The 13980-nt window shown below is 40.6% G+C and overlaps 1 protein-coding gene across 3 annotated transcripts in view; it reads right to left on the reverse strand.

Moving 5' to 3' along the window:
* kif21b (kinesin family member 21B) overlaps positions 1-13980 on the reverse strand; it is a 65513-nt gene that overhangs the window by 31992 nt on the left and 19541 nt on the right. For all 3 annotated transcript variants that reach the window (XM_053483760.1, XM_053483759.1, XM_053483761.1), the window contains exons 2-17: positions 12550-12772; positions 10999-11181; positions 9894-10034; positions 9263-9397; positions 8281-8460; positions 7717-7832; positions 5771-5966; positions 3412-3601; positions 3233-3296; positions 2912-3136; positions 1612-1726; positions 1381-1519; positions 1105-1293; positions 813-1012; positions 601-708; positions 40-353 (exon numbers count right to left, since the gene is read on the reverse strand). In XM_053483760.1, the coding sequence (XP_053339735.1) occupies positions 40-353; positions 601-708; positions 813-1012; positions 1105-1293; positions 1381-1519; positions 1612-1726; positions 2912-3136; positions 3233-3296; positions 3412-3601; positions 5771-5966; positions 7717-7832; positions 8281-8460; positions 9263-9397; positions 9894-10034; positions 10999-11181; positions 12550-12772 (2718 nt within the window). The remainder of the gene's footprint in view (positions 1-39; positions 354-600; positions 709-812; positions 1013-1104; positions 1294-1380; positions 1520-1611; positions 1727-2911; positions 3137-3232; positions 3297-3411; positions 3602-5770; positions 5967-7716; positions 7833-8280; positions 8461-9262; positions 9398-9893; positions 10035-10998; positions 11182-12549; positions 12773-13980) is intronic.

A 13980-nucleotide genomic window follows, 5' to 3' on the forward strand; every position in this document is an offset into this window, starting at 1 on the left:
AAAAAACTATTAAAAATGAAAAAAAGAAAAAAAACTGACTTGGCCAGTCGGGATATTCCTCCTCCAGATCCCTCGCTCTCTCCCAGGTAGCCGTTCAGCTTGTTGTTCCACTGCCGGACGATGCTGGAGACGGAACGGCTAGACTCGGGTTCTGAAGAGGTGTTGGTGGAGGTGGTGGTGCTGGCTGAGAGCTCGGCTCCTGAGTCCAAGCTCGGTGGGCGACGTGAGATGCGGCCCGCCACACGCTCCGACATGGGTTTAGCTAGTCGACGCAGAGCTGTCACTTCCTGAGTCTTTCTCCTGAGGACGATCTCCTGCTGCCGCTTCTGCGACTCGAGAGCGCGGATCTGATACTGCAAGCAGAGTGAGTTATGTTAGTGTGTGTGAATAATCCTCTTAATGGAAGATTAAATTAAAATTTTCATTAAATATAATGCAATAAAAGGGAGGACTAATGAATTAATCATGAATAAGTTGTGTTTTGACTTTTAAAATATATGAGTAATTACGTTGACATGAGTCCTAAACAGACACGCATTCCACAGAGAAAAATCAAAGGTGGAATAATGTGATGTAATGTAATATGTAATGTAATGTCACCTCTTGCCGTCGCTGTTCCTTTTTGAGCTGGGCGATCTCTCTGTTCCTCTTGGCATCAATCATCCTCCTCTTCTGCTGTTCCTCCTTCATCTGTTTCATCAATGCAACCTACACAAGATGGAAAACTGTTTCTTCAGAAGACTGTTAATGGCTACTCTTTGCCACTAGGTGGTAGCATCTCTCTATACAGTATTCTGCTTGTCCTGGTTTACCTTGGCTTTCTTCATCTCAGCCACTTCCGCCTGCAGTTTCTTAAGCTCTCTCTCGTATCGACCCTGGTTTTTCAGCAGGCGCGCATGCTCTTTTTGTGCCGCCTGCAGCTTCATCAGATCCCTGTTCATCTCCTTCAGACGCTTCTCGTACTCCGCCTTGATCCTGTTGGCCTTTTCCTCTGTGTAGTTTTCCATGGACACTGTCATAATTAAAATACAGAAAGTGAGATTAGTAAGACACTCAAATTTTTACTCAAATCATTATAAAAAACATGGTGTCACAGAGACTCACTGAGGTTCTGCAGTACGCGGTCACGCTCCAGCTGTGTATCACGGATTTTGTTCTGTAACATAATGAGCTTTTCCTCATACTGAAGTTTGAGCGTCAGCAGCCGCCGCTGACTGTTCTCCAGTTCGTCTATCAGCTTCTGCTTGATCTCGATCTCACAAGTCAGGTCTGCCAGGTCGGCTTGGAAGTTTGCTGGAATTAGAGTATAAACCCATTCAAAATCTATTTACATATGCCAAAAAAACAACCATATCTAATCTACAAAGTAATCCCGCGCACCTTTTTCATCGGAGTCAGAGTCCGAGTCCACCAGGCTCTCATCGCTGTCGAATTCTTCCTCGTCCCTGATCTCCTCTTCCTCGTCTTCCTCATCTTCATCACAGCCACTCTCCTCCTCAGGCAGAGGGTACATACCTTCCTGAATAGAGACACACAAAATAATTCCTGATGATGCAACATACTGCTTCTTGCAAATTCAAACATTATGAATCGTAGGAAAAGAGATCGAACCTCTTCAGGCTCGTTATCCGAGTCACCGTCTCCGTTCTCTCTGCTCTCACAGCTCTGCCCATTCTCCTGAGCCTGGAGCTTTGCTCTCTTCTTCAAACCTTTCTCCGTTTCTGGACTAAAAAAAATAGACAATATATACAGAGTCAGGTAAAATAATGTATAAACACTAAAAATATACGCCTCTCTTCTGACATAATAACAACTACACATTGCTACCATCATTTGATTTGTGGTTTGAAAAGGGCAGTGATATGTACGTAGTGTACGTATATACATTTTTTGGCTGACTGTAGATTAAAAAAATCACGAGTTATTGAACATTTCAGTTCAGTTCATTGGACTAATTTCGGAAATGTGTGTGGGGGAGGGGGGGTGGATATAAGAAAACACAATCCTCATCCATAAAGCTTAATAAGGACAGTTTCATAATTCTAGTTCAGGTACGAGTAGTCTCATAGACATTTGACTTTACACTTTGCCAGAGGGACCAATAAGGAGAGTAAAGATTAATGCCAGGGCTGCTGCTTCCGCACTCGATCAGCCTGAGTCATCCTTTCTCCGTCTCATAATAACAGCAAGAACAGTGCGGATCAAAGAGCTCAGCTATTACCTGAAGCTCCTTCTCATTACAGCCAATTTTGTCTCCTCCACTACAATGTGTGTGCTTGCCCTTCCTCATTACACTCGGAGATTTACAGAGGCCGATTTGTATCTGTGCCAGAGTGTTCTGTTCTGCATTATTCAGACCCATACACATTTCAGCATACACACACAGCTTCCTAAAAGAGTTATAGCTTCTACTTTTGACACAAAAAAAAACAAGAAACAAAAAAATTATTAAGAGAAATCACTTGGGTTTTACTAAACTAAACTGCTTTTAGATGTGTGTTATCATGCTGATCTGCAATAGACTGGATTCCTCTGCACATTATATTCCCACTTCATGTTCATTGGCTGGACTCCAACATGAATTCATCATGACCCTTTTATTATAAAGAGGTTACTAAAAATGAGCGAATTAATGAATTATGGCTCAGCAAATCAGCTTGTTAGTATACTCCATTCCACAGTAATTAGATTAGAATTTTTATTTTCATTAAAAAAGCACAAAATTTGATGTTTTCAAAAATATCCTATTAAAGCAGATTCATTTGTATTGCATGTGATTTCATTTAATAATTTAATTCAATCCACATCCTCTCCTCTTGTCTAGCATCTTACAGTTTGGACAATGGTTTAAATTTACCCCTACCCCCACAAGACACACAAACACACAACATATTAAACCTTGTTGTGTCACCTCTTGCGCCTCTGATTCCTCTCTTTCTTCTTCAGCCTTTCGATGTCCAACTTGGCGCGCCGTAGCACATCCGTCATCTCGGCCTCCATGGACATGGACGGGGAGGAGCCCAGGGGGTGTCCAGGTGGAGGTGTGTGAGAGATAGGGTAAGAAGAGCGAGAAGAGAGGCGAGACATGCTGCGTCTCAGAGACTCGTTCATCGCCTCGCTCTCCAACAACTTCGACCTACAAGAGGCCAAACAATATTTTCATCCTGATTGACATTTTTGACAGAACTGTTTGTCTGTTATTTATATAAAAGATACTACGATCCTATCTCACCGGAGTTCTTCAATCTCTCGGATGTAGTTTTGAATCAGATTCCCAATCTCCTCATTAGTTTCTCCTACAGAGAAACACAAAGAAATTATTCCTTCATGATTCAACGACAAGCTATGCTTATGGCAGGGTGCAAAGAGTTTACAAAACTGTTACTTCTGTATGTGTACCGTGTACTGTACCTGTTTTAGTGAGCAGTAGGTTGACCTCATTGGTCAGGAGTTGAGTGACTCTGGCATTGAGGTGGTCGATGGTCTCCTGCATGGCCTTTACGCGCATGCGCATGTTGTCATTTTCCCTCTGCAGCATGGAGTTCTCCTGGAACATGTCGCTGAAGCCTTCCGAGCCATCCTCCCCAGCCACGCGCTTCCCCTGTAGAGAGGTAGAAGAGAACGAACAGGAAGAAAGAAATTACTATTTAATAATTAATAATAGATGGAAAACTGCTCTGAAGTCTTATCATTGATTGCTATTATTCAATCTTTATTTATGAGTAAGTACAGCTTCATGGAGGGAAGCCCCATGTCTCTTAATACACATGGGCTCATGTCTCTTAATACTACAGACGCTCACCGCTAACCACAAAACTCATCCTGGATGATTGTCTCATCCTGGTTATCACAGCACAGTTAAATTACCGCTATGCCTCACTGACCTGACGGCGATATGAGACCTTATGAGCCCACATCCTTTAAATCATTATCATACTCTTCTACAAACTCCATGATCGCTCACCTTGTGTCCCTACGCCTTTTCTACACCCGCTTGAGGCAGAAAAAAATAGGCAAATAAAATAATATTAAAGATTTATTAAAAAAGCTCTGAATTATAGTTTTCCACAGCCTGAAAAAATATACAGGACTTTTAAGAGTAAGAGAACTGATGATAAGGAAAAAAATGACACTTTATTTATAAGCTGTGTAGTTACAGAGAAATAAACAGGCATATTAACATCTGTGGTTAAAAAATATATATCCGTCTCACTCTGCAATTACACCACCAGCTGGCAGCGAGGTTTTTATGTCTGTGTTATTGTTTCCCTGGTTAGTGTTTTCGTGTTATACAAACTGCGAATGGAACTGAGCAGATCTTGATTTGGAGATAATAGATGCTGAACAACAGTTACTTTTACTGAAATTACTGCAACCCAAAAATGAGAGAGAGGAGATGGACAGTATGATGTTCATCTCAATAAAAACAAAAAAAACAAAAACAAAGTGGAAGCCAAAACTGAAATGAAGGACAGTCACAGTTGTTGAGGCACCATGATGTGCAGGAATATTTCCGGGGAGGTGTAGGGTATTGCCGAGTAGCATCTAGACTCTATCTTGACCAAAAAAATTTGATTAATAACTTTTCTTTTACTATTCTTAACCTTTAAACATCAGCCCCTAAGGCTTAAGTCATTGGAGAAGGCATATATGCATGACAATTAAAGAAGTAAGATGAATACTGTATATATTAAGGACGGAAATCACCTTAATATATAGGTGCCGATTCGATTTGTATTACGATTCTGTATCAAGATTTTATAAATATATATATATATATATTTTTAATTTTTTATTTTACAGTGACAATTCTAAACAAACGTAGCAAATCATTTGCTCCTGCCATGCAGGATGCTGTGCTGCCTGTCAATGTGAACATGCAAACTCTATACACACACACAGACTGGAGGTGGAAACTGAACCCTGGACTCCAGAGGTGCGAGGTCACTTGTTCTAACCACTCTGCCACTGTGACACTAACAATTGAAAAAGTAATTTTTTCATGTGCGTTCCTGATTTTGTATTTTTTTTTTTATAAAATGTAAATGCTGAAGGCATTCAAAAAATCCAGAAAAAAAAAAAAGGTTTGACGCTCTATATTCAGCGTATACACAAGTGCCGATTTGCCGACGATTTGAGCATTTGCTAAACGTGCATAACATGCAAATTCTATGCACTCAGAGGCGGAAATCGAACCTAGACCCTGGAGGTAAGGGTGACAGTGCTAACAACTACATTTACATTTACGCATTTGGCAGACGCTCTTATCCAGAGCGACTTACATTTTTATCTCATTACACATTTGAGCAGTTGAGGGTTAAGGGCCTTGCTCAAGGGCCCAACAGTGGCAACTTGGTGGTTGTGGGGTTTGAACCTGGGATCTTCCGAACCGTAGTCCACTGCCTTAACCACTGAGCTACCCCTGGCAACTAAGCAACCATGGCGGCGCACCATATGTTTTAGGGTTGTGTAATATTCCATATAAGTGAATTGTAGATTAGCCATAAAGTCTGTGACGTTATGTGATCCCTGCAGTGCTTCATGGTATTGACATAAAACTTAAAAATCTATGTTGGAGATTATGCCCTGAGGATGGACAAAACATTAGTTTAATTCCACCACAAGGTGGCGATATATCGTTTTTTTGGGCCCTCAGTGTCAGCTATAGCTCCTTAAGCCGTCAGCTCATTTTCATGAGGCACGCCAGTAATTCTGGCCTCAATTGAAATCATGCATTTACTGAGATGGGTTTCAGCGTAATCTTCCTCACCGTTTTATACTCCATGAGCTCCATCTGCAAACGTGCGATCTCGGCACGCAGGGCGCTGATTTGCTGGCTGGTCTTGTCCTGGTTCACCACAACCTTGTTTTTGATGTTACGTGCCCTGTTGGCATACTTCAGTGTGTTCAGGGTCTCCATGAAGTCCCGGTCTGAGGGGCTGACGCAGGCGATCATCACTGTCCGACTGTGGGCAAAAGGCGGGGAAAAAAGAAACATTTTTAACACAAACACACATTTTTCTATATGCTTGTTATGCATGTTTAAAGGAAGGATCTGTGTTTACAGACCCTCATATATAATTCAGAAATCCTCCTCACATCTCAGCTCATAAACGTCTGTGTGTGATCAGTCTCGTACTGTGGGCTAAATATCACCACCATGGAGTCATGTACTTTCTCATACACATACACATAAGCACACATTCACACACACGCACTGCTGCATGCATGCATTAACCTTCAGATGAATAGGAGATAATAACAATGCTTTCACTGTACATGTGTATGCCCACTGCGTCACAAATGAAATCTTGAAAAATATGTGTTTGTGTTCACTGGCATTTTCACCAAACATCTGAGAACATGTGTGTCTGTGTGTCTGACTGATTAATTGTACATGTCGTTCCTGTGAGTATACATATACACAGTCAGGTCCATAAGTATTTGAACGATGGCAACTTAAAAAAAAAAAAACTTTTTTTTAGTAGTAGTAGTTTAGCCTCTGTACAACGCATCAACAGTTTTAAGTCCCTTCATTATCACAGGCTTAAAAGTGATCGGACAACTGATTGATACAAAGTTTTGTGGCCAGATGGGGCCTGTTTCTTACTTATATGATGACAAATTACTAAGGTAAACGGTCTGTTGTTTATTCCAAGTGTTTAATTTGCATTTTGTTGCTGTTCATTGGAACATTTACATTTACAGCATTTGGCAGTCACCCTTATCAAGAGCGACTTACTTTTTTTTAAATCTCATTATAGATCTGAGCAGTTAAGGGCTTTGCTTCAATGTTTTAACCACTAAACCCTGGGAGAGTGGCCCTGAGAACTGTGAATATGTGGTGTCTGTGCAAGTAAAAAAGGCTGTCATTACGCTACACATACAAAAACTGACCTATCAGAGGTAGCAGATACTTTCAGAACGACCAAATTAATTATTTTGTGAATTCTTTAAAACAAGGAATGCATTGGCAACAACGAGCTCAGCAACAACAAAAGGCCTGAAGACCTGCTCACAGAAAAACTTCTTCACAACAGCTAGCCAAGTCAAGAACACTCTAGAGAAAATACGAGCATTATTGTTAAGGTCTACAGTGAAAAGACACCTTCATGAATGCAAATTTAGTGGGTTTACTTCAAAATGCTAAACCAATAGGAACACTCAAGAACAGAAAGGCTAGATTAGTCATTGCTAGAAAAACATATTTAAAAAACGTACCCAGTTCTTATACAAGATTAACCTGGAGAAGAACCATACCCTAAAGAAAAGCATGTCAAAGCCTTTCAAACATGTTGAATTCAGTGTGTTATGGCACGGGCATGTATATGTCTGACAGCGGAACTGGGTCACTAGAGTTTATTAATGATGTGGCTGCTGATAAAAGTAGCAGGATGACTTCTGAAGTGTGTAGAGATACAGAATTCCGCTGTACATGTCACATTATGACCTAAAACCAGAGGCGAAGAAATGGAAATGGTCGAGTCAGTCACCTGACATAAAATCAGGTGGCAGAAAGTCCCACAAACAAGCAGAAACTCAAGGCAGCTGCTGTAAAGGCTTGGAAACTTGGCATTTCGTGATTGGCATGAGTTTTAGGTAAGGAATTTGCCGTATTTAAAAAAAGAAAAGGCAAAGTACAGAGGCAAATGTACAAAATTCATGTCTGTGTCTAACACTGTATATAAGTGTAAATGTTTGTGTGTCAAGTGTTACCTGTTCCCTCCGAGTGAATCCTGCAGCAAGCGAGTAAGTTTGGAGTCTCTGTAAGGCACATGACCAGACTTCTTACTCTGATCTCCTAGTGCACTGATCACATTACCCAGAGCCAACTGTAACACACATGCAATGCATCATACACCTCGTCACACTTCATCACACTCCCCGTACCCTGTTACACTAGTACGATTAAACTCTTTTAAAGATGTTTAATAAATCTCATGTATGACTGAGTAACTTGTTACTGATACAATAATGTCAGGCTCTAATCCAAGCCAAAAGAAACTGCTCATCTTTAAGTCCTTTTCTCACGATGCAATTACTTTTAACATGCCTGCCCTTGTCCGACAGCAGAGCTAACGTATCGATCTGGATGCAGGCCAAAGTGTTTTCACATCACAACAAACAAAAAGTGCTGACTGCCGCAGAAAGCTGCTTATAATTAATTCCATAGAAAATAAGTTCAATTCCCTGACGATGCAAGCTTTCTATACAAGACACAAATTGATGAGGCTAATTTAAATTGCTTAGACAGCTATTTCTTCTAAATGAAGCATGTACCAGGCCGCAGTTGATGGAAATGCCTTCTCGTGCTCGCTCGCCTGTGGCTCCTGTGCGTTTGAGGCGCTCTGATCCGGCCAGATCCACAAAGTGAAACTTTGCAGTTAGGGTTTCATACTCAGCCTGAGACATCGAGCCGTCGGCTACACCGTTCACTTCAGCGCTCAGAGACTCATTCGCCTTTAAATACAGAAAAGGAAACGAATGATATCAGGAAATAACATGCTTTGCAAATATTCCATTGAATGAGAATAAAAGACTAGAGATGTGTGATCGTTTAATTACTAGAAATCAATTGATTAAAGAGGAACTTTGATTCGCAGGGGTTACTCTCCTAGAGCACCCATGAACTGTGAAAAAACATGAATTATGGATGTGGTCTAAAAAATGACTATAAATACAAATTCAAATATGCTTCCAAAACACTTAAATTTAATTTTAAACTCAGCTTAATACATTACCCTTAAAAGAAAAAAGAATGTAAAGGTAAACCCATACTGTATACTGTACAGTACTGAGCTGCAGTGTCTCCCACAGTGCTACAATGTAAAATAGAAATGTTACCCCCATATGTACTGTGTTCGTTTTCTTTGGTATAAGTACTGTAGGGTAAATACAGTACTAAAAAATTTATACTGTATTATATTTTATATACAAATTTAGCTGAATTTACGTTGATACTTGTTTAAAAAATTAGTAAATTGTACTATAAAGTAACTTTAGCTTTAAAATACATAAAAATTATATATTGGCATGAAAAAAGCTAAAAAAAAAATTTGGAGGATGGTATTAGTTGAGTTCTAAAAAAAATCTGCGAACAACTAAGACCGTGAAACTCTGAACCGCGACTTCGTGGAGGTGGGGCTCGACTGTATTGTAAATGGTGATAAGAGTAACTTTACCAGACTGTTTATTATTTTCCTAGAACAGCGCACCCCAATGTGGTTACTTCCTTATGCAATTATAATAAACTGGTTCGTACCAACTGGCCCTGAGGACACACTCTCATCTGGCACAGGTGAATGGTAAAGATGGCGTGAGAACGGGAGCTCTGGGCGTTCATCTGAGTGCTGGCCGTGGTGCGGGACAGAGCGCCGAGTTTGAGACACTGGAGGAGCTGAGGAGGCATCGCACACAACAAGATGTCGATTAACAGATTAATGAAGCACCCTTTTGTGACTGCAGATAATTTTTTTAGAAACTGAAACGTTACGATCATTTTATCTGAAGAAACCGATGAAAGCTTTTTAGTTTGGCCGCAGCTCAAAGAAGTTTTTTTCCACAGTATAGATAATGAGATAATTCATGAGGTTTCCGTACAGGCAAGTGCTTAAGTGTGTATTACTTTAATTTTACATGCAAAATAAAGCATCATGTGGTTCTTGTAAGAGAAAATACGTAACCTTTTTAAATCCAGAGAAAGTTCTGGAACCTCAGCAAACATTTACACATCGTATACATTATTTATCGATGCTCATTAACATGAAACACTTTTAACTCTTATCACATTTTTTTTTACCTAGATAGACATCAGACACACCTAAATTGTAAGCATGCACTCTCTCTCTCTCTCTCTTTCCCGCTCTCTCTTTCACACTCCTAGACACACGAACCTCTTCCTCTGAGCTGACTAGACGTGAGGTCACTCCTGATGTGTAGATGCCTCCGCTGCTGTCCTCGTGGATCTTTATGTTGGACTTCCTGCCAGTATCACGGGCGCTGTCAAACAGGTCCAGGATCTCCTCGTTATAGAGCTGAAAGGCGAGCCACACGCGCAATGATCTACAATTGTTATAGGCCTTGTAGACCAAACAGCAAGCTAATCCTGATCATGATAAAGTGGTGATCGAACTAGCCTTGTGTGCGTAAGTACAACTGTTTCAGGAAATGGACAGGTTTGAATTGTGTAAGTAATAAAGAAAAGGGTAAACTAAGAGAGGTGAGAAAGTAAAAGCATACTAAGACACATGAAGAGGCAAAGACAGGAAGTCTGAGAGAGAGAGAGAGAGAGAGAGAGAGAGAGACAGACAGAGAGACAGAAAGACGGAGAGCCCATAAGAAGAAGTTCACACAGGGCTCCTCTAATAGCTTAAGGGGCCATAATACCAGGCCATTAAGCACGGCTCTAGGGACAGCCCCATTCATTTACAGCAACTGAGATGCTTTTGAAAAATTCTCTAAATAATTTGCTGAGACAGACAGCCGGAGAAATGAGCGGCTCCACACAGACAGAGACGTCTGCACCAGATCGAGCTCAGCAGCAAGGTTAAAACACAAGCACAGACGTTTAAACTGATTACCCAGGCATCATTGTGTGTATGTGTGTGTGTGTGTGTGTGCGGGTGTGTGTGTTCTGTCTGGTCGATGACAGACCTCCCTGGGCTTTTCACTTAGACTGTCATCAGGTTTTCTGTATCTCTCTACATCCTTTTCAATTACCCTCTCACCCTGTCTGGCTCCTTTTCAACACTTCATCCTCCACACTGGATGGGATTTCCCTCTGTGACGATTAAAATTCTGGGGAAAGCCTTACCTTTGTTTTTGTTTTTTTCACAGTTGTGTTTTATTGGGCAGGAAAAAAAAACCTGCATTCAGCTTTTATTTTGTTAAACCCACATCAAATAATATCAAATCATCATTATGACCTAATCCAACACCAGACAAGACTAAAGTGTGTTAACAGAGTAAATAACCAGCAATCTGAGTGAAATGACGCACCTCCAGAAACTGTGCGCTGACTTTAAACTCGGGTGGGTGTAAGCCACTTTCCTGTGCCTCCGTTCGCCGTCTCTGAATACCCTCGAAGAGTTGATGCACAGCACGCGGAATGATCCCTTGCTCGTCCTCGCTTACAGTCACATCGAAGCCTGTGCCCATGGTGTACGTCTTCCCCGAACCGGTCTGGCATCATAGAAAAATAAATAAACGAAAATTTGTACTCACACAAATGTTATGAAAAGAATAACAAATGCATATATTATTAAACAATTTTTTATGAGGTTGTTTAATCACAAATTGTTCCCAAATCTTATGTATTACATAATCTTTTATTTCACTAGGACACTCTGAAGTTACCCATGTTTTATTTCCCATTTGCATGATTTTAAAAAAGACTATAAATTTGGCCCTGCACTGAGAAAGAGGACAAATAGAAGTGGGGTAATTTATCCTGACTGCTTTCCAGGGGAGGCTGTATCAGTGAAGTGGAGTGTGTGATAAATTAGCCTGAGAGGCCAGAAGTCTAAATACAATAGCACTCAGCATAGCTGTCACATCACATTGACCCCTTAATGAGATGGGCCATGAGGTCAGGGCAGCTTTTATTGTACTTCTGCCTTACTTACTGGAGAAATATGGATCTAGTGTATCCAAAAAGCTAGCAGTAAGCATTTAAATAGCTAAAAAAAAGGTTATGCAGAGAGAACAGATTTAAGTACGTTTAAATGCATATAGCTGGATAGCAAAATAAGATGAACGCCATTTTCACTTTTTACTTATTTTGGCAAGTTATTTTTTTTTCCCGATGCACAAGGCTGTCTATAACAACATTAAATTTGAAAATTGACCACGCAACCACATCAAGTGTCACTACTTTACAGAATAACAGCTCTCATAAGTACACTAAATGCATTCACGGTTTGTCGGAATATTGAATCCGAAAAAAAAGAATGTTTACACTCTGTTGCTGCCACTGCAGTCACTCCGGCAGTAAAAACTGAGAGGCATGCATCGCTTAATGTCCATGATACGTTCTGTGAAAAAGGGCACTGCCTGATGTTTTTGGATGTTGTGCAAATGCCATGGAGTGCCCAGTTAGCTTGTAGTACAGTAGAACCTTTAGTTCCCAGTCAACACAACTCTTTTTTTTTCCCCTTCTTGCTCCTGCTATGACTAGCACTCTGCTGCATTTGGGAGTCATGATGCACTTATGGTAATATTTCAGAGAAAAAATTAAGTAGAGAAATAATGTTACAGCACTTAAAAGATGCACAAGCGATTTGTGTATAATAGACGTGGGACAAACGCAGTGTGTGTGAAAAGCTTTTGGTTATAAAAATATTATGATAGGGAGCCGGCATTGTGTAATATATATTATTCAATAAATAATGAATGAACTGTGATTAACTAAATTTTTTGGAAAGCTGAGTTAAATTTCACTTTACAATTTCACAAACTCTTCATATGTACCAATGACCTCTACTGAAAGGAAGAGAAAACCGAAACATAAACCTTGGAAATTCTGCCACTTGTGTGTTCTGTAAACGTTACCTGACCGTAGGCGAACACTGTAGCATTGTATCCCTCAAAGCAGCCTTCGATGAGCTTGTGGACGCAGGCGCTGTAGATCGTCTGCTGCTGGACGTCAATGTCGAACACAAAGTCATACGTGAAGGCCTTGTCTTTACCCAGGAGCACCTGGGGCTCTCCAGGGGTTACTGAAGTGCAGATGTGGCAGCCCTCGATCTTCTCCTTTGCCATCTGAGGACGAATCCTGCCAGGAAAATGGACACAAACAATTATACATTGGTAAGAATTTAAATGCCAAAAAAAAAAAAAACATCCACATATCAGTAGAATGTGTTTGGATGTATAGGAAGGATATATATTTATGCAAATTTGAATTAAATTAAATCTATGGCTAAGTTTTGTTTCTTCATCTAGGAGAATGGCTCTAAATGAAAAACAGTGGCATAATTTTTTTGTCACATACATACATTTCTGCAGGAAATAGAAAAACAAGTAGTTCCATTTGTACCACCTGACTAATCGAAAAGAATTGACCAGACTAAACAAATCTATGTAAGCCCTGCTGCAATAAGAGCTACGGCCTCCGAGGAATGTACAGCAGTCGATCAAACCATCAGCAAAAAGCCCAATGAGATCATTAGGTTAGGTCATTAATGGAATTAAGAAATTCCATTTCCTTTAGCCTACAGTATTTACACATTACTTAATTAAAAAAAATCGATTCACTTTGCATGAAGTTGGTGATAACCCCAGATGAAACCTCAACAGGCATGTAACGTGATCAATCATTACAATCTGATTATTTTTGAATGGGTTTAGAGTACCCAAACCTCCAGCTGAGAGCTATAAGCTTCTTACTATGGTGAAGCCAGACGCAGATTTACTCCATCCCCCCCGACCGCGCTCAGCTGAGCACCCACCACCACTTTATTCACCACACACAGTTTTACCCCCAATACTCTGCCACATGGGAATGTCCTTAATCTTGCTGTTTTACCCAGGGCACTTACACGTAGTGCACTAAAATGTGTTTACTAGCTGATAAAAGATGCACTATCACATGGATAGTGAGGCTAACTGGTCATTATAGTATCGACTCTGGGAGAGTTGCCAAGTCTCAGAAAAACCTTCATTCCAAAAATCCAAGGAGATTTCTTTTCTCCATGGTGTGCGCGCATTACTAATCGAAATATGCGTCTTGATCTTTCCAACAGAAATGGTTAAACTAACCCAACACCACCCCCACTTTGGTGTAAAAACTGCGATCCTAGCAACCCTGTTCGCTTATACACACACCCACGGGCCACACACACACACACACACACACCTCTCCAAGCCCCTCCCCTATACTGCTGACTTAAGCAGTTCCTCAGGCATGAACAAAAGACTTACCCCATTCATAACTGCCTTTCGCGAAATAATAATAAGGTCTTTAAAGATGTAACGAGAGCT

This window comes from Clarias gariepinus, chromosome 23 (genome assembly GCF_024256425.1).
Source record: "Clarias gariepinus isolate MV-2021 ecotype Netherlands chromosome 23, CGAR_prim_01v2, whole genome shotgun sequence".
In the NCBI taxonomy this organism is placed as follows: domain Eukaryota; kingdom Metazoa; phylum Chordata; class Actinopteri; order Siluriformes; family Clariidae; genus Clarias; species Clarias gariepinus.